This window comes from Apteryx mantelli, chromosome 2 (genome assembly GCF_036417845.1).
Source record: "Apteryx mantelli isolate bAptMan1 chromosome 2, bAptMan1.hap1, whole genome shotgun sequence".
NCBI classification, from domain to species: domain Eukaryota; kingdom Metazoa; phylum Chordata; class Aves; order Apterygiformes; family Apterygidae; genus Apteryx; species Apteryx mantelli.
In genome coordinates, this window is record NC_089979.1 from 141,413,368 (window position 1) to 141,432,532 (window position 19,165).

General features: G+C 57.4%; 2 protein-coding genes across 2 annotated transcripts; one reads left to right on the forward strand and one right to left on the reverse strand.

Moving 5' to 3' along the window:
- The first annotated feature begins 2,764 nt into the window (after window positions 1-2,764).
- On the forward strand, window positions 2,765-5,585 carry DLX5 (distal-less homeobox 5). Its single transcript, XM_067292498.1, has 3 exons — window positions 2,765-3,221; window positions 4,416-4,600; window positions 4,948-5,585. Exons 1-3 carry the CDS (start codon window positions 2,867-2,869, stop codon window positions 5,278-5,280), a joined length of 873 nt encoding a protein of 290 aa, XP_067148599.1. The 5' UTR covers window positions 2,765-2,866; the 3' UTR covers window positions 5,281-5,585.
- A 9,092-nt stretch (window positions 5,586-14,677) lies between these two features.
- DLX6 (distal-less homeobox 6) lies at window positions 14,678-18,340 on the reverse strand. The gene is made up of 3 exons (XM_067292499.1): window positions 17,977-18,340; window positions 16,780-16,973; window positions 14,678-14,929 (listed from the first exon to the last, which is right to left on the reverse strand). The coding sequence occupies exons 1-3, from the start codon at window positions 18,338-18,340 to the stop codon at window positions 14,678-14,680; spliced, it is 810 nt and encodes a 269-aa protein (XP_067148600.1).
- Between the last annotated feature and the right edge of the window lie 825 nt (window positions 18,341-19,165).

Sequence of the window (19,165 nt, forward strand, 5' to 3'; positions counted from 1 at the left end):
GCCGGCCGCGGCTCGCCGGGCGGCGGCGGCGGCGCGGGCAGGGGGGCGGGCCGGGCCGGGCGGGGCGCAGGTAGCGCGGCGGGGGGCGGCGCGGCGCGGCGCGGCGGGCGGCCGCGCCGTGGCGCTCTTGTCACGGGCACGGCCCCGGGGCCGCCGCGACGTGCGGCCGCGGGAGCGCGGGGCCCCGCGCCGGGCCCGGACCGCGCCGCCGCCGCCGCCGCCGCCGCCGGCCGGGCGACCCGCGGAGAAGCGCGCGGGGCCCCGCGCTGCTGCGGCGTCGGGCCCGAACGGCCGCGGCTCGGCGCGGGGGCCCGCGCAGCCTCGCTCCGACCCTGGAGCCAGCATGTGCCCATAAACAATGACCATATTGTGAAATAGAAAACAGACTCCAGCTCCTTCCAAAATGCGCTCTCTCCCCACCGGATGTGTTAAATAAAAACCGCTGGGGAAAAAACAGCCGAAAGTCAAGAAAATCGGTTCGGGCTGGTAGAGATGGGGGGCAGGAAACCCGCAAGCGGGCGGATTTGTGCGCCCGCCGATCAGCAATCCGCACATGGACTGCAACGGCTGCGGATGTCTTTTAAAAAAATCAGCTTGGGGCTTTTGCGGTTATATCTGGTGGACTCTTTTTCTTTTTTTTAATATCGAAACTTTTTCCTCCCTCGATTCCGAGCAACCCAGAGCAAACTTTCTCCCCCGCAGGAGCGCAGCCCAGATCTCCCGCGCGAGCAGCGTGTCGGCGCCGTGGCCGGGGACCCGCCGCGGCTCCGCGCGGCTGCAGCCCGGCGCCACACCAGCCCCCCCGGTCCGCTTGCACTTTCTCCTTCCAAACGCCACCTTCCTGCCTGGACGTGTTGAGGTGCAGTGCCCCGGAATGCGTGACACAAATGGGCTCACCCCCCACTTCATCTCTTTAAAATCTCTACCGTCCCTTCCAACTGGATGCAAATTGGACGCTTTAATAAACTTACTTTCCACCTCCCCAGTGGTAAACATATCCCTTTTCGGTTCCCCTCTTTGAAAAAAAAAAGGGGGGGGCGGGTAAAGGTATTTCTAATGGATTTAAGTAAGTGATTCATATAATGAAATGTTTAGGGATTTGTTTAATGTGATTTTATATGAGCTGTGGACATTTCCAAAGCAAACAATAAGTTCAAGTACAACATACATGGTTGTGTTACAAGTGTTACCCAGCTGGCTAGGAGATCTTCGGTGAGCAAACAGTCTAAATCTGGAGAGTAAACAACTTCAGAAAAAATGACAACTCCAGGTCACTGAAAACAGCCTTTTATTTGTTTTCCTCAGTGTCTAGTAAAATCTGATCCATTTTTTGCAATCCTGCTGCAGAATCATTGGGGACGGGCATTACCCGACCGCGGCTCGCCCCGTCTTGGCCGCGGCCGCGGAGCTGCGCCCTCCCCGCGCAGCGCTGCGCGGAGGCCGAAGGGCTCCGCAGGCTGCTCCTCGCCGCGGAGCCGATCGCCTGGGACCCGGGCTGCACCCCCGGTCACGGAAAACCGGGTCGTGGGGCAGGCGGGTCCCGGGGCGGGCGGCAGCTTGGTCAGCGTGGGGGTTGGCTCACGGCCCTTTCCCGGGCGCGTGTGGGGTGCCGCGGGCGGCAGGGGATGGGACCGGACCGGACCGGCCCCCCCTCGCCCCGGCCGTCGGGGCTGGCGTCCCGCCAGCCACTTCTCGGGACTGTAACCTCGGGGGAAATTGGTCTCGGAGTGGCAAAGCCCCACGGCGCTCTCCCGCTGCTTTTGCCCGCGCGTGAGCGTGATTCAGGGTGGGGGTTCTCCTTGTCTGGCTCGGTCGCGGCTGCCGCCGCGATGCGCGTCCGAGCTCGGAGCCGGAGCGGGAGCCGCTCCCGGGCGGCGAGCATCGCCCGCGCCGGGCAGCCCCTCGGGGCGGCCGGCCGGGCCGCCGCGGCACCGGCGAGGGCACTGCAGCCCCGGGGGGGCCTCCCCACACCGGGTCGTGCCAAAGCCAGGACGCCCTTCTCAAAATACGACCGGGGGGGGGGGTCTTAGGCGTATCGTGCCATCAGTGCCCCCCCCAACTCCCCGCACACACACCTCTGCAGCAGGGAGTTGTGCTGGGAGACTCCTGCCCGGGTATGGGCCGTGCTAATATCTTCGATGCAGGAAATGATGCAACCATAATTCAAGATTTTTTGGGGGTAAAGCGGTTTACTTTATTTAATGCAGAGGTTCCGGACCACGTCTCCCGGGAGAGGAAGAACAATCCGAGTGAAACAACACCAGTTAGACGCTAATGGTTATTGCCACCAAATCAGAAATCGCGTTGGGAATCAGGAGTGCCTGGCGCGTTATTTCCAAGCGATCAACGTAGCCAGAGGACCGGCCGCCCGCTCGGAGCCCCCTGCCTGCTGCCCTCTCCGGAGAGGTGCGGGGCACCGGGCCGCCCCCGGGGTGCGGACTGCGGGGCGGCGGGACCGACAGCCCGCTCCTCGCCGGCTGAAAGGGGGGAGCCGGGAACCTCCCGATCGCGATGTTATGGCTTGGATATTGCTGTTGGTATTCACTTTAAAAGAGCTTGAATGGGACTTTTTTCCCCCTTTTTTTCTTTTCTTTTTTTTTTTTAAGCCAAAGCTTTGTTGTGCTAAACTAGTTGGACGAGTTAGGGTGTCGCTGCTCCTGATTGCTCTGGCCAATGGAACCCGATCCACCCTGCTGTGCGTAAGAGCTCAATTAAGGATTTAACCAAGCCTATGCTGCGCCCCAGCCAGCAGTCTGCCGGAGACAGACACAGAGACTCAGAGCCTCCCAGCCTCCTCCCCCAGACATGTCTGCTTAGTCCCGAGCAGCCCCAGCAGCCAGCCCCAGCGAGCAGCCGGCTCCGAGCTATGACAGGAGTATTTGACAGAAGGGTCCCCAACATCAGATCCGGCGACTTCCAGGCTCCTTTCCAGACGGCTGCAGCCATGCACCATCCGTCTCAGGAATCTCCAACTTTACCCGAGTCCTCGGCTACGGATTCCGACTACTACAGCCCCGCGGGGGGAGCCCCGCACGGCTACTGCTCGCCTACCTCGGCTTCCTATGGCAAAGCGCTCAACCCTTACCAGTATCAGTACCACAGCATGAACGGATCTGCTGGGAACTATCCTGCCAAAGCCTATGCAGACTACAGCTACGCCAGCCCGTACCACCAGTACAGCGGGGCTTACAACCGGGTCCAGAGCTCTGCCAACCAGCCAGGTGAGAGCCGGGGAGACAGGGCTTGGGGGCATGCAGTGCGGGAGCAGGGTGAGAGAGGGGTACGCGGCAGAGCTCCTTCCCCTTCCCCGCAGACGGCGGAGATGGAGCCTTGCCTGACCACGAGGGGAAAAAAATGAAGAAAAACAAAAGAAAAAAAAAAAAGAGGAAAGCTGGGTCTAGTTTTCCTGACCCCGAAATCAGCCCGCGCGATCTAAAACAGAAATCCTCTCGGAAAGAGCTAGTCCTTTAGAGAAGCAAACGTCTCTCAGTTGCCCCGGGGCCCCCACGGCTGCCTCCCTCCTCCTTCCCCCCGCAGGAAGAAGGGAAAAAATTGCCGAGCCTTGTTGTGTGTCTCAGACTCAGGTTCGCGGTAGCAAAGAAAGTTTCCTTCCCCTGTGCTGGAGGGGCGGGGGAGGAGACAGGGAGGGGGAGCCCAGCCGTGGCAGGGCTGGAAAACCGGGAGAATTTTTCACCAGAAAGCACCGCAATTTTAGAACTTTCCTTTTACTTCTTTGTAAGTTGTTAAAAAAAGAAGAAAGGGGGGAAAAATATCCCAGACCGCAGCCAAGCTCGGGATGGCTCGGGATGAATGCGGCCGCGGCAGGACTTGGGGACTCGCCGGCGGCGGCGGAGGGAGGCGCGGGCGCGCGGGGAGCGGGCCGAGGCTGCGGGAAGGTCCCGCTCCGCGCCGGCCTCTTCCCAGCAGGGCACCAACGCCGCTGCCAAGACCCGCGCCCCAGCGCGGGCGGGCGGGCCGCCGCTCCGCGCTCCCTCCCGCGCCCGCGCGGAGCTCCCGCGCCGCCCGCCCTCCCAGGCAGCCCGCGCGGCGGCCCTGCGCGGCCGCGGAGGGGCCCCAGCGCCAAGCCGCGTCCTCCGCTCCCGCCGCGCCGCGCACGAGGCGGAGGAGGGCGGGGGCAAACGCGGCGCGGAGGGGCCGCGCTGCCGCCTGGCCGCGGGCCTGCGCGCCCGCTGAGGCTGCGCGGGTGCGCGGGGCCGCGAGCCGCGCACGGCACCGCGGCGGGCGGAGGCCCGCGGGAGAGCCGCGGGGACCCGTCAGGACGGCGCCGCTGCGCGGCCCGGCCCGGCCCGCGGGCGGGACGCCGCCGCCGGCTGCGCAGGCTGCGCGGCGCGGAGCCGGGGCCCGCGCCTTAACGTCTGCGTCTCTGTCTCTCTCCCGCCCTTGCGCCCGTGCAGAGAAGGAGGTGGCGGAGCCCGAGGTGAGGATGGTGAACGGCAAACCAAAGAAAGTGCGCAAACCCCGGACTATTTATTCCAGCTTTCAGCTGGCGGCGTTGCAGAGGAGGTTTCAGAAGACTCAGTACCTCGCCCTGCCCGAGCGAGCCGAGCTGGCCGCCTCGCTGGGACTCACGCAGACACAGGTACCGCGCACGGCCCGGCCCGGCCCGGCTCGGCTCGGCTCGGCCCGGCCTGCCACGGCCCGGCTCGGCTTAGCTCGGCCCGGCTCGGCCCGGCGGTGCTCGGCTCAGCTCGATCCAGCCCGGCCCGCCCGGCCGGCGGCGCTCGGCGCTGGCCCCTGCGGCCCCGTGTGCCCCCTCCGCCGCGCCGGGAGCCGGGGAGGGCGGGACGGGGCCCGCCGAGGGGCCGGGGCCCTGGGGGAGCGGGTCTCTGTCAGCCCCCGCAGCCGCGGAGCGTCTCCTTCCCCGGCTGGCATTAATCGTGTTGGTTTCCCTCCCCCTCCTCTCTTCTCCTCCCGCCTCCCTCCCAGGTGAAAATTTGGTTTCAGAATAAAAGATCCAAGATCAAGAAGATCATGAAGAACGGGGAAATGCCCCCGGAGCACAGCCCCAGCTCCAGCGACCCCATGGCCTGCAACTCTCCACAGTCGCCTGCGGTTTGGGAACCTCAGGGCTCTTCCCGCTCCCTCAGCCATCATGCCCACGCACACGCTCACCCTCCAAACTCCAACCCATCCCCTGCATCCAGCTACCTGGAGAGCTCCACTTCCTGGTACCCCGCTGCCAACGCCATCAACTCCCACCTCCAACCCCACGGCTCCCTACAGCACCCGTTAGCGCTGGCCTCTGGGACAATTTATTAGAATCTCACCTTTATTATTATTATTTTATTTTTTTGTTCCTTGGACTCCTGTGTTTTACTGTTAAGGAATAATAACGAAAGGAATGCATATGGGGGATTTTTAAAGGGAAACGAAACAAACAAAAAGATTAAAATGTGTAAAGCTTGTGCATGTAACTTATTGCATTTCAAAGGAAACCCTTTTTTATACAATACGGACTTTTTTGGCTCAGCTGTGGACACTGTCAATGGTGCCTTGAAATCTATGACCTCAACTTTTCCAGAGACTTTTTTCAATGTTATTTTAACCCTGTAAATAATTGTAGATAGAGGAATTAAACTGTATATTCTGAATAAAATAAAATTATTTCGACCACGAGAGACGTTTCCAAATTGCCCCTTCTTCTATTAAAAAGAGAGAGAAAATAATCCCAGTTTTGTTTGCAGAGAGAGAGAGAGAGAAAAGAGCAATTTTAAGGGGCCCGATCCTGCAAGCTGTCGTTTCATGTGCAGATGTTTGCTGAGACGAGCAGTGCCATTGCGATCCGTGCAGGTTGGCAGGATCTGGCCCTTGTAAGTCCGCACATGTGAGCTAAGAGGCAGCGATGCTCTCCCCTCTGGAGAAGGGGCTTTTCCAAGACCATGTACACCTTAACCTACAGTGATTTAAGTCGAGCCGAAAGCTGGCCATCCTAACGCTAGAAAGCAAATCTCTCGCCTTAAACCGCCCTGAATCCTTTCCTGAGAGCAATTAGCGTCGAGAGCTGCACACTCCACAGCCCATCAGTCGCCCGTGTGCGCTCGGGTAATTATACAAATTACGTTTCCGTCAAAGGGAGCCACTAAATATGAGAAAAGGATAAAATGAGGGCCCCGCTCCCCTTGTTCCTGTTAAAAGCCTGTGGCGGGCTCAGGCGATCTCCAGCGGTTCCGTCTGAAGGAGGGACTATGTAGAGGTACCTTTATATATATATATATATATATGCATATGCGCTGTTTTCAGGGAAGACGCGGGGCCTCGAAGCGATCATGAGCTCCTTGCTCTGCACCGGCTGGTGCAAGGACGGGGGTGGGGGGACCCGGGTTCAGCCCGGGCGCAGGAGCGCGGATGGAGGCGCGGGGCAGCTCTTCCCCAGCAAGGAGGACCCGCGCGGCGGGGCGCGGCGGCGCCGGCCGGGCCCCCCTCCTCGCCCCGAGCCCTCGCCTCCCCCGGGGGATGCCCCACGGCCCCGCGCCCCACGGCCCCGCGTCCCCACGGCCCCACGGCTCCGGCCGTGAGACGCGGCGCCGGGGAGCAGGGGATCGTGCTGGAAAATCACGGCCGTGCGGGGGAAAACGGCGGCAGTAAACGTGACAAAGGCTTCGCTTGAAGGATCCCCGAGATAAAAAATTACATCCTGTCATCCGAGGATCGCAGGGAGAGCGCTTGCAGGGCTGGGAGACGAGGCCTGAAAAGGCACGCTCTGTACCCTGGAGCGCACTTACCTGTCTCTACTCTTCCTCCCCGCCGCCCTCCCCCTCCTTTCTTCTCTCTCCATTCCCGTCTGCCATGTTTTGTGTGTGCGTGTGTGTTTTTTCCTCAAAGAAAGAAACCCAGGGTTGCTGTTTTGTAACAGGTTTGGGGGTTGGTAAATGACTTGCAGTACAATAGACCAGTTTGTTCGGTAAAACTTCTCCCGGGACGCTGGGGAGAGGTGTGTGGGTGCCGGAGACACGGCGGCGGGGGCTGTCCCTCGCCCCCCCGGCGCCCGGTGCCCGGCGGCCGCCCGGCCCCGCGGCTCCCTGCGCTCTGCCCTGCGCTCTTGCCCGGGTTTCTAAGCGGCTCTGCGGACCGGTTCCTGCTGATTGCACTTGTAAGGTTGCAGGGAGTTTCCGTGACTCTTTGGAGCTGCTGAAAAGCTCGGCTTTGTCTCTCTTGCGAACTTCCACCTCGTGGAAAAAGCACGACCTTTTCATTTTCTTCTGTTCTTTTCCTTGTTTTGCTCTAAACAAGCTGCTTTTTTTAAAAAAAAAAAACTGCAATAATACATTCCCCCTCCCCATGATTCCTTCCCTTTGTAGAAAGGTTTGGACACATGAGGTGGAAGTCTATTTCCCAGGTTGGTCCACCCACCCTTTTCTTTGAAGAGCTGCCTTCGGGCTGTTCGGTTATTGTAACCTTCAGGGGCGGACAGCGTAGGAACAGCTCCGGGGGCAGCTGGATGCTGGCAGGCAGGATGCGGGGCAGGGATGGGAATTTGCACGGCCGGCGCTGGCCTGCGAGCCTGGAGTCTGGCACCGCTCCCCTCCCTGAGCCAGCCGAGTCGGCTCGGCTCTCTGTCCATGTCCGTCCCGCTCCGTATTTAATTTCTTCCGATGCGAGGAGGGCTTCTCCTCTTCCTCCCAGCTCGAGGTGCTGCTCGGGGACAGCTTGTTCGCAGGAGAGGGTAGCGGTGCCTCATAGGAAATGTCCCTCGCCGGGGCTCCCGGCGGGGGGGAGGGGGCACCGCCCCGGCCCCGGCCCCCGGCTCGGACTGCATCCAAGGGGCTACAGCCCCCCGCCACCTCTGGAAAGCCCCGGGCCGATGGGGATGCTCCTGTCCCCCTGTCCCCCCCGCAAACACACACACACACTCCGCGGCGCCTGTGCCGCGGCTCGGCGAAGCGCAGGGCGCACCCCGAGGCTCCGGGCGGCTGCCGGAGGGAGCCTGGCTCGTCCGGGCCTCTCCCCGGCTCCCCGGGTGAGGGATGGGATGAACTGTCCTTTGTCTGACGCTCGGTTTGGGCTCGGCGGACTGCAGGCTCTGGGGTTTGGGTTTTTTTTTTCTTTTCCCTCTCTCTCTTCCCCTCCCTTCTCTTTTCCTGGCGGCCACTTCCATGTGGAGCCGGGGCAGCTCGGGGAGCCGAGAGGAGCCACATTCCTGTGGGTGCCGAGCGGCTCCAGGGCTGAGCCACAGGGCCTGACACACACGCGCGCACACACACACACACACACACACACACACACAGAGCAGCCTGCAGCCCCAGCTGCCCCAGATCGAGGGCTCCTGACACTGCCTGCACCCCGGGAGCTTTTCCATCCGCAGCAGATCTACCTCGTTGCTGCGCTCGCCCCCGGACAGGGCGCACACCCAACACACACACACACACACACACACACACACACAGCTGACTCCCGGCCAGTTCCAGCAATGGACACCGGGTGAAAACCTTCCCTCAGCTCCCCAAAGAGACGCCCCGCCGCACTCTGCCCGGGCATCTCTGCACCACTCAGCAAAGAAAAGTCTCCATCCGGGGGAGGGCTGTCTCCTCGGAAAGCTACTCAATTTCCCTCCCCCTCCTCCCCAGGGAAAAACACCCCCCCCCCAACCTGTCACCACGTCAAGCCAGCCCGCTCATCAGGCATTTCTTTCGCCCTCTCACTCCCCTCGATCTTCCCAATAAATTCCCCCGCGGTGCGCGCTGCCTGCGCACAGGCCTCCAGACGATCCCCATTCCGGAGCTGGCAGCGCGGACGGCAGGAGTATATCATAAACGTGCATCGCACATGTGGTATCGATTAAAGATTTCTACCACGCAATTTTGCGACTGACAGACTTTAGGTGGTTCAGTTGTGGATTACAGAAAGGAGATCTATTGCTTCAGGAAAGTCGGGGTTGGGGGGGGGGGAGAAACCCCTCTTCTTGCTTTCAGGCATTTGAGCGGCTGCCTGCAGTAATGTAATAACCTGTTTCATAGGTCAGACAAGAGCCGTGAAAATAGGAACTGCAGAGTTTACATTAAGCCTCTCTCTCTCTCTTTTTAGGGAGATTCTGTGTTGCATCAATTCAATGTTTCTGCCCTTTGTTCTGCAGTGCATCTATTTACATGCAATTTAGAAGGATAAGCAGTGGCTTATCTGCCAGAAACACGGACCTGATAAAGCCCGACACACACCCACGCCCTGCGTGTCCGTGTGTACGCCCTCCACACCACTCGACCTGTAAGGCTGCAGGAAAAACTCGCAGGGCCCCTCACCTCCTTGTTTCCCTTCAGGTGAGGACCTGGGGGAGCCGGTCGCGGCCACAGGCTGCGACTGATTCAGCACTTGGCAAGGAGGAGCCCGGGGATGGCTCCACGGCCTTCTCCCGCGGATGCCTGCCCGGCGGCAGTCCCGGAGAGGTTTCCTAAACCTCAGCCTGGCTTTGCAGCAGCCATCGGCGAGCATCGCCGGGCCGGATCCTGGCTCCATGAGTGGCGGCGGCATCGTCTGCCTGACTGCGGATCTGGCCCTCGATTCCAGGAAATCTTTACAGTCCCCTCGATATACACCATATAACGTATTTTATAGGCTTTCACCTCGCGGTATCCACTGATCCGTCCTTTCCCCTTCTTCGCACTGTTTTTATTGATGCCTGTGAACAACGAGGCGCAGAGCAAGGCTGCGCGCTGCCAAGAGGGGCTGCAGCGCCGGGAGGCCGCCAAGCGCCGACGGGCGCCCTGCGCGCCCGCGGAGAGCCGCGGCCCGGCTGAGCCCCCCCGGCCCGGGGCGCGGCTCCGCCGCCCCCGCGGGGCCAGCACGGCGCGCACCGCCCGCACGGGGCCGTTTGCAACGGCCCGGCGCAGCCTGCGGCGCGGGCAGGAGCCGCGCTTTGATGATTTGGCCCATTAAAAATGAAGCAGGTTTGTGTATGCCATGCCCGGGGTTAATAAAAGCTAATCAGGAGTCTACAGCAAACTAGCCCGATGAGTTAACCTCGCTAGCTGCAGGCAGTCCTGTTAGCCGGGCTCTTTTGTTTAATTAATTACAATTAAGACGGTTCTGCGATAATTTCCTTAAGGACTCCTGACGACTGACTGTCCGCCGGGTGCGCGGGAGCGGAGAAGGCCTGGGCGCCGCAGCCCGGCGCAGAGGGCGCCGGCTCCCCGCACCCGCTCCCGCACCCACTCCCGCACCGCCCGGCTCCGGGGCTCTCCCCCGCCTGGCTACAGGGCGCCGAGGCTCCTTCCCCACTGAGTAACGCTCAGTCACCTGAGAGGGGGCGAACGGCAGCAGCGAGCCCGCTCTGGGGCTGGGTGAGGAGCACAGGGATCTGCGGGTTCCCGGGGAAATACAGCCGGGAAGAGCCGAGCCGGGAGGCGGAATGATCCAGGCATTAGCCTAAAGCGTCAGCCCTGCATACACATCAGACTCGCAGTCTTGGAGATTTGGACACGTAACGCTGCAGACCACTGATTTGCTATTTTCTTAATTCCCGCTCTTCTCATTCCCTATGAATCAAACAGTCTTTTGTCCTTCAGAGTTTGATTTGATCGCTACTGTTCACATTTCACTTTCGTATTTTTCTCTCCCTATACCATTACTCATTGAGTGCCCCGTGAAATTACAATCGTACATTTTCAACTCAGCAACCCATTTGCAGTGCAAAAATAGGGTCTAAATAATGGCTGAATTAGCCCTACTGGACAGTTTCAGATGTAACACTCTGTAATAATTATATTGCAGGCTGGATTAGGATGCTATTATCATAATCTGGACGTTTACAATTATCTGTAATTTGCAAAGATGCGCCAGGTCTTGATTACAGCAGTTTTTTTTTTTTTTTTTATCAAGCTAACCATCACTAAACAGTGACAGTAATAACAGCTAATTTTGCTGGCAATATAAGAGGTGCTGGGGTGTGCAAACAATTTCACACCTGGATGTGCTCACTCAACCAAGAATATAGAGAAAGAGCTTCTGCCCTGAGACTCAGAAAAATATTCTACACTGCTTCTGTTCAGTATAGATTTCTAGATCCCGATCCTTGCTTAACAGAATTTCACTGGGGGTAAGTTTTTTGGTTTGGTTTGGTTCGGTTTGGTCTGGGGCTGGTTTAAGACTGTTTCTTGCCTTCCTTCGAGGCACACTTCATCTTTTCTCTTTTCCCACTTTCGCGGTCACTTTTGCGCTGGCCGTTTCTCCCACCTGGGTGGGCCACGGCTCCGCAGACTCACGGCTCCGCTTCCCTCCGCGCTCCGGGGGCGGCGGGCAGCGGCGGGGCCGGGGGCGCGCAAGGGGCGCGCCGCGCTGCCGGGGGGGGGGGGCGGCGCAGGGCTTCGCCGCGGGGCGCGGGGCTCCGCGGCTCGCAGAGCAGCCAGCGCCACCTCTCCCGTCCCGTCCCGTCCCGTCCCGTCCCGACCCGACCCGTCCCGTCCCGTCCCGACCCGTCCGGGGCTTTTCCTCGGGCAGCCCCGGCCCGCGGAGCGGCGGGACGAGGCTTTCCGTGCCGGGCCGGGGGTGCTGGCGCGCCGCCGGGGCAGCGCCGCTGCTGCGCCCGCGGCGTCCCGGCCCCCGACGAGCCTCACCGCTCCGCACCACTCCGCTCCGCGCCGTGCCGTGCCGTGTCCCGCCGAGCCGAGCCGCGCCGCGCCGCGCCGGGGACGCGGCGCCGGCGGGGAGCTCCTCGCCGTCGGGGCCGGCCGGGCGGCGCGGCCCGCTGCGCCCTGCGGCGCGTTTCCGCGCAGCGCGGCACGGCGCAGGCAGGCTCCCGCTGACAAGCTGCTAACAGCTCCGCGGAGGCAGGTTTCGAGGAAGCCCCACGAGAAGCGGAGCAGGGAACTTTGCTTAGTCCATCTATAGATGACGCTGTTTCATGAAAGTCTCCTTTGGCGGCAGCCGCGGGAACGGGAGATGGCTCTGTCGCTGCTGTCATTCGCTCCCAATTCTTCGCTGGGAAAGGCCTGCTTGTGTCAACTTCTCCAACTGTATTAGGCTAACTGGGGTTGTTTGTGTGTTTGTTTGTGTGTTTGTTTGTTTGTTTGTTGTCTGGGGTCTATTTAAGCCTATGCTGGCAGTGCCTCGCGAGGGGAGGGGGCGCCCGCAGGTTTCGTCGCCGCATCCCTGCTGCACCGGGGGCGCGGGCGCGCTCGGCTGCGGCCCGGCAGGAAGGACCTGAAAACACACGGGAGCAACGACCCCCCCCAGCTGCCCGCCCTGAGCCAGCCGCCGCCAGGGCACACGAGGGGTCCCCCGCGGCTGCCGGGAGCTGCAGCAGAGGGCCACGCGGGTGCGGGGCCCTGCGGGGCCTGCGGGGGCCCCGCACTCGCGGAAGGGCAAGCCTGAGCGTGCAAACGAGCTGCTTCTGAAGGATGCACACGCTCACTCGCACAAGCACACGTACAAAATGCTGTTGGTTTAAATGTATGGTAGCTTTCTCTCCAGTGTCATTTGAATAATTCAGTGAGCCCCACTACCAGCTGTACTTCTGAAGCCTCTTCCATTCTTTTCAGCATTATAATTTTGGTTAATTTTCAATTTTAGGCCCTACGTCTCTGCAATTTGTGTATGAATAACAGAATAATTTTCCTCTTTTGTTTCGCCTTTCCTGTTCCTGAATCTAAATAAAGATGGCTTTTTAGTATTAAAAGTGGAAGAAAATTACAGGTAATTATCTTTGACGGTAAAAACGCTGTAATCAGCGGGCTACATGAAAAATTACTCTAATTATGGCTGCATTTAAGAGAATGGAAAAAAACCTTCTTGTGGATAAAAACCTTAAATTGTCCCCAATGTCTGCTTCAAATTGGATGGCACTGCAGCTGGATGCTTTGTTCAGAATTGATCCTGGGGAGCTCTGAACCCAAAGTTTCACAGTGGGAAGGGGAAAAAAAGAAAAGAAAACATTTTTCCTAATGTAACAATACGAATGGTAGAAAATGACAAGACTGATCGGTTTTAAACCACTCTGAAGACTGACTGAGCGTGGAAGTTGCTCAAAAAAAAACAAAAAAACACCCCCCAAAAAACTGGTATATTGGTAAGTAGTCTTTGCTTTGTGTCTAATTATAGTGACTGTCCTTTTGCACGACTGTATGTAGCTGTCATTATATGGAGCACTCTGAGGATCTCTATTGACTTCTGATAAATGGCTCAGTGGTTTCAAGGTTCATAATTTGAAGGATGCCCAGGTCTTTAGCCATTAATTCTCGCAGTATGGGGCACCCAGCTTGGATGAGGAAAGGGCTTTTCATTTTCAGTATTTGCTGTGCTTTCCACAAGCTAGGAAGGCTAGAGTCCGCTGGACAGCGTATTGTATACCTAGGCACCTTTCAAGGCTTTGCAAAACATTCCTCAGCTTTCATTGTCTGCTATTTAAAAACAAAGGAGGGTGCCTCCTTTCTTAATATTTTTTATTCTCCAAACCTCCGAAGAAAGGCAGAGCTCTGAGCTTTACTCGGAGAGAAATCACAGCTTAAGTAACCAGCGGAGCAGTGAAATTACAGCAGAAATGGCTGGGTGATTGGAAACTTCTAGGATTATCTTTGTGGTCTCGATAGCTCCTGTCTTAGTTGTACTTGTTAAAAACTAAGCAATGCAGCTGCTCCCCCGCTCCGCTTTCCTGGCTTTGCTCTTAGATATATGCCAAAAACTCTGTTAGCGGTGTCCCTCCGTGCGGGGCAAGCAGGGGGACGGTGTCTAGCTGGCTGCAGAGAACTTGGGGGTAAGTGCGGGGGGAGGTGGGGATCTGTTAAGACGTAGAGAAATACGAGACATGCGGACGTTTTGTGGCTTTTACTCTATATATGAAAGAAGACAAAAACATACAAAGTATATATACAACTAAAATTCAACAATATATACAGAAAGGTTGCTCGGGAGAAAGGTCCCTCTAGCTTAGTGAGTGAGAATGCCGTCAATCAAGCACTGAACCTTTCCAAGACATAGGCGGCGGGTGTTTTTGCGGATTCCTCCTTCTGTCTTTCCTGTTTGTTTCCATGGGGGCTGTGTGTGTGTGTGTGTGTGTGTGTGTGCGCGCGAGTGTGTGTGAGTGTTCGAGCGTGAGCGACTGAGTGTGTGTGTGTGTGTGTGTGAGGGGGGCTCTTTGCGGGAGAGACAGTGGTTTCTTCTGAGCTGCAGCCCATTCCATTTTGATAAAGCATGCAGTTTTTGCTTCATGGTAATGTTCTAATCTTACAGTATATTTTCATTTTCAACCAGTTCTCTTTTTTTCCTCTTCATTTTTTATCCCTTCTTCTCTCTTTTAATTTTTTCCCCAGTCCGGATTTGGTGAATAAAAATGAAGGAGTCTAGTCTCGCTTTCATCATGTAATGTCTTTAGCTCATTAAACAAGTAAAAACGGCTGCCATTGTAGACTCAGGTTCTTCTTGTGGGCAAAGTCTGTAAAAAGTTTGTTTTGACGTATACTCCACAGAGAAAGAGGCTGGTGCCTTGGAGTCCAAATGAAAATATCCTAAAGAGAAGTGTCTTCTGTGCGCCAGAATGAAAATTGTGTCTTTCTGTTCGAGATCAATCGCTGAGGTTACTTAAAAAAAATAAAATAAAATAAAGCCACTCTGTCTCCTTGCCGCATCTACAAGTTCACACAGAGCCTGTTAGCTGGCATGGCTTGGCAAAGCGGGGGAACTTTTTGCCATGTCGAGACGAGGCGTTCTTGGGAGATTATTTCTCTTGGACAATTCACATCATTTGTGGTCTCTGCATTGTGTCTTGATGTGGAGAAGAATACCAGTGAGAATAGCCAGGCATGTAGCTGTTGGGAGGCATATTGACTCCCTTGGCAGAAGCTGAAACGTCCCAGACTGGAGGCAGAGCTGGAGAGCGAGGGGACAGGGCAGCGGAGCCAGGCAGAGGGTCACTCTCGTGGGGGTTGCTGCCTTGCTTCAGTAGTTTCTTAAATTTGGAGCGTTTGTTCTGAAACCAGATCTTCACCTGTAATCAAAATGCAGCAAATATTAGGCCGCTGCAAGCACCCAGGGCAGGTCAGGAAAGACCCTGAGGGCTGTGGTTGTGCTCTAGTGAGGGTCTTGAATGTCCACACGATTCAGATGTCAAGTTGGGGATAGGGAGAGGGAGGAGGAAGGTTACCTACTGCTGTTCTCAGGCTCTGGATATAACTGGAGAAAACAGGAGAGGAAGAGCGGAGCTGGAAAGCGAGATGCAAGTTTTAACGTGGAGCATTATTCTTCCTGGGCAGGCCAGATTGATCAGGCTGAAACAGAGTGCATGTTCTGGGCTTTCCTGCTTTACACACACAAGTGTGTGTGTGCGTGTGTGCGCGCGTATTAATGCGTGTGCCTCATTCAGAATTTTGGAGGTCATTTGATTATTTGGGCTAACTGTTGTCAAACACAGGCAATCATATGATTTTGTGCCAGGAGACAGGAGCCAATAGACAAAGGGCATCTTACAAGGAAATTGTGCATCCAAAAACATGCATGATCAAGCGGTCCTCATTTATGCGATGGGGAGGAGGCATGATAGAATCAGGACTGTGCCTTTATTTTAAAAATCATTTTTAAAGGAATGAAAATCCTCTTTTCTCAGAGAGTAATTGACTATCGAGATTGCTTTTGGTCTCATTCTGCTGTCCCTAAACCAGTAACACCCCCCGGGAGGGAGTCTGCATTTGATAAGGTATGCAAGGATTGGGCCCACTCTGGCAAATTGGAATTATTATATAAAGACTATATTTATTTATTTATTTATTTATGTGTCTTAACTGAAGCTTAAAATCAAACAAATGGAAAAAAAAAAAGCAACTCCCAAATGTTTATTTGACCTTGCAAACTTCACAGATGTAATGTCAGGACACAAGCAGGACAGCTTGTCTGTCTGCATTTTCAGGATCGGGCCCCTAAATCTACGTGTGAGAAGGACAGAGAAAGAGAGAATGCAAAAGAGAGACAGAGCGTACATGCTAAATATACTAAAATCGCATTTGTTTTACTATCAGCTCTATTTCCATGATCAATGTTTGCTGAATATTTAAAAATTGCTGGCTGGAAGCTACTGTTATCAATTATAATGATAAAATACGGAAATTATTTGTTAAGCTCGTAAATTCACATGATTACGTTTTACCCGAATTGATCTCATCTATCCATGCGCTTCTCCACAAACCCCAGCTTGGGAAGTCTGTAATGCCTCATGTGTCTTTTAAGTTTAAATTAGCAGAATGGCACAGCTACTCCAACCACACTTAACTATGGCTTAACCTGCTATAATTTTGTACATGGCTGTCTTTGATCTTCAGATCTATTATCACCTTTTGTACATTTTGCCCAAGGGTAACTACTGCATTTGCGTTAGTCATCCAGGGCGAATTAACTATTGATTTTACAGGTGCTTCCTAATGTTTTCTTCCTTTCTCTCTACCTACAAGTTGCTACGATCTGGCTTTTCTTTTCTTTTAGCTCTACATCAGGCCCAAGGATTCCTTGCCTTTGTTTTGTTCTCCTTTTCACAGCTGGGCAATTGCATGTTGATGCTGGAATTATTCTCACCCGAAAATATAGGCAATTTAAAAATTTTATTTGTGACATCAAAAGGGAGCATTTGCTCACCAGGCGGCTGAGGGAAAGGCACGTTCAGTTATTTCAGCAGTAGACCGTTTTCTCTGTCGTGCGTTAGATATGTTCTATCACATTAGACACGGGATCGTGTGCATTACCTTTTCTACAGTTCCTGTACAGAGGCCAAAAAGGCTAGGGACCATCGTACTTTGCTTGGCCTTTATCGATCGAGCAGGATTTCAGTGATTTGGGATTCCCAGTAATTACCTGTGTCTGGGTAAGTCCTAATGAAGCTGCCAGTTCAGCTCTCTCTGGAAGTGCCAGGTACTGAGTCTGCTGAAAGCGATGATTTAAAGCCTGAAGTTGTAGACTAGAATAAATGGTTCGAGGCTTCCGAATCTTTTTCCCTTTTCCATTGAATCTGATTTCACCGTTTTCAATCACTGTTGTTTTTTGCTGATCTGCAAGCAAAACAACACAGTTGAAATATCACCCTCGCAGAGAATGCTGCACACCCTCCTTAGCTATTTAACGTGGGCATTTTGGTGGTGAATGCTCCTAAAAACCCTGCAGCCTGGCCACAACGCCGTTTCAATGCCATCGCTACGGCGTGCTGGCACACACGCTCAGGCTCCTTAAAGGCACACCGCAATATACGGCTCTTGTTAGAAGCTACCGGGAGAAGAATAACCGTCCGGGCAGAGTGGGCACGCTGCGTTTTCCTTGGGAAAAATAAAAATAAATAAAACCCCGAAACGCAGCGCTGGTTTAATGAAGGGATTACTGGCTCCATGGCCATCTAGGTTTTACACAGCCAATTGACTTCGTGTCGCCGGTTTGGTGGTCAGTGAATCACCAGTTCGAGACTTTTAACAATGCTTTTCTCCCCCCTCCCCCTCTGCCTTCCTCCGTCGGATGAAAACACACAAATGATCAGCTCCCGGCGAAAAATACATAAATCAGACGGCCCCAAAGCGGACTGCGACCCGCTCGCCTGGAAACTTTCACTCCTCAGGTGTTAGCAGGAATTTTGCCTGAAGCCGGGCGCTTCGCGCGGAGTAACAAAGGGGAGCGGAGCGGGGCCGCTGCGCGGCGGCCGCGGCTCCCGGCCCCCGGCCCCCGGCGCCGGGCGCCTCCCGCAACCGGTGGGCGCGGGCAGCGCGGCGGCCCCGTCGCCCGGCTCCGGCTCCGGCCGCCCCAGCGCTAGGCCCTCGCTCGGCGCCTGAGCGCGCCCGCAGCTCCCCGCGCCCCGCGGAGCCCCGCGCCGGCGGCCGGAGCCAGCGCGGCGCCGGGCGGGCAGCGCCGGGCCGGCGCGGGGAAGGCGCGGGGCAGCGGGCCGGGGGGGGGGCAGGCTCCGGGAGCGGAGCGCGTCCGTGTGCAGGTCCGCGGGGCCGCAGAGCGGAGGCAGGCTGGCGGCCGGCCCGGCGGCGGGAGGGGAAGCGATAAGAAAGCGGCCCCGCTCACCTGCATCGTCCGCCCGCGTCTGGCTGGCCGCGCTGCTGTTGTGGTAGGACTGGAGGTAAGGGCTGTGCTGCGAGTGGCTCACGTAAGGGTAGGCGGCCAGCGAGCGGTGGTTGTAGGAGCCGGCGCTGCCGGAGTAGGGCGAGCTGTGGTGGTGGTGCTGGTGGTGCGGGTGCGAGCCGGCGGCGGAGTGCAGGCAGTGCAGCGGGTAGTGCGCGCCGGCCATGGCCGGCGAGCTCTGCTGGGAGTGGGGCGGCGGCGGCGGCGGCGGCTGCGGCGGCGGCTGCTGCTGCCCGAACTCCATGAAGGCGGATTTGGAGGAGTCTGTCGCTTCCAACCCGTCAGCCATCGTAGTCATGGTCATCATCAAAGTTTGGGAGGGAGAGAGCGGCGCTCTCCGGCTCGCCCCCCGCGCGCTGCCTCTCTGCCCAGCCACCGTAGCGCCCGTTACCCGGCGCGGCACCGCTGGAGGTGGCGGTTATTTTTTTAAGGAGCAGTAGTGAGAGGGGCCTTGTTAACTGAGGGAGGGGAGAAGGGGAGGGCTGTGTGCGGGGTGGGAGGACTACTCCCGGCTGTTTTTTTCGCCTCTCTTCCCCTTCATCCCCAACTTGTGTGTTTTTTTTGGGGGCTGGCGGAGTTTAAGGCAGCGATTTTAAGGTGGATTCTGCGAAAGTTGGGCTCCGGCGCCTCGACTGGAGGCAGCGACGCCACAAGTCGAATGGTTCGTCTCCAAAGGGCAGCGCCTCCCCATTGGTCACTCAACCCCTGACGTCACCGCCCCGCCGCGGCAGCTGCTGTGGCGTCTCGCGCGGGGCCCCGGCGGCGCGCGCGCGCCCGGGCGCCCTCCCCACCCCCCACCCGCTCCGCGTGGCGCGCACCATGCGGAGGGGGGGGGGGCGCGCCCGGGTGCGCGCGCGCGCGTGCCTCCGCGTCCCCGTGTCATGTGCATCCCCGGCCTGTGTCACCTCCGTGCCCCGGCACCCGCCTGCTCCAGGTGCGCCGGCTCCGCATCCCCCTCCCCCCGTTTCCTCGCTGCGCGGTGGCGCAGGGGCCGGGGAAGCGCGCCAGGAGGAGGCCGCGCGCGGTGTCTGGGAGGCGGGCGATGCCTTCCGCGCCGTCGGAGGAGCGGCCGCCGCGGCTGGGAGCGAAGGCTTTGGAGAAGTGACAGCAGTGCATTTTTTCCTACTGAAAA

What these genes read in the sequence shown, in the direction of transcription:
- DLX5 (XM_067292498.1), top strand. Translation starts at nt 2,867, where the DNA reads ATGACAGGAGTATTTGACAGAAGGGTCCCCAACATCAGATCCGGCGAC. An exon ending in GAGCTCTGCCAACCAGCCAG is followed by an intron (nt 3,222 to 4,415) that starts GTGAGAGCCGGG and finishes GCGCCCGTGCAG; the next exon opens with AGAAGGAGGTGGCGGAGCCC. An exon ending in TGGGACTCACGCAGACACAG is followed by an intron (nt 4,601 to 4,947) that starts GTACCGCGCACG and finishes CCTCCCTCCCAG; the next exon opens with GTGAAAATTTGGTTTCAGAA.
- DLX6 (XM_067292499.1), bottom strand. Translation starts at nt 18,340, where the DNA reads ATGATGACCATGACTACGATGGCTGACGGGTTGGAAGCGACAGACTCC. An exon ending in GACGCGGGCGGACGATGCAG is followed by an intron (nt 16,974 to 17,976) that starts GTGAGCGGGGCC and finishes TTTTGCTTGCAG; the next exon opens with ATCAGCAAAAAACAACAGTG. An exon ending in TAGGACTTACCCAGACACAG is followed by an intron (nt 14,930 to 16,779) that starts GTAATTACTGGG and finishes TTTTGATTACAG; the next exon opens with GTGAAGATCTGGTTTCAGAA.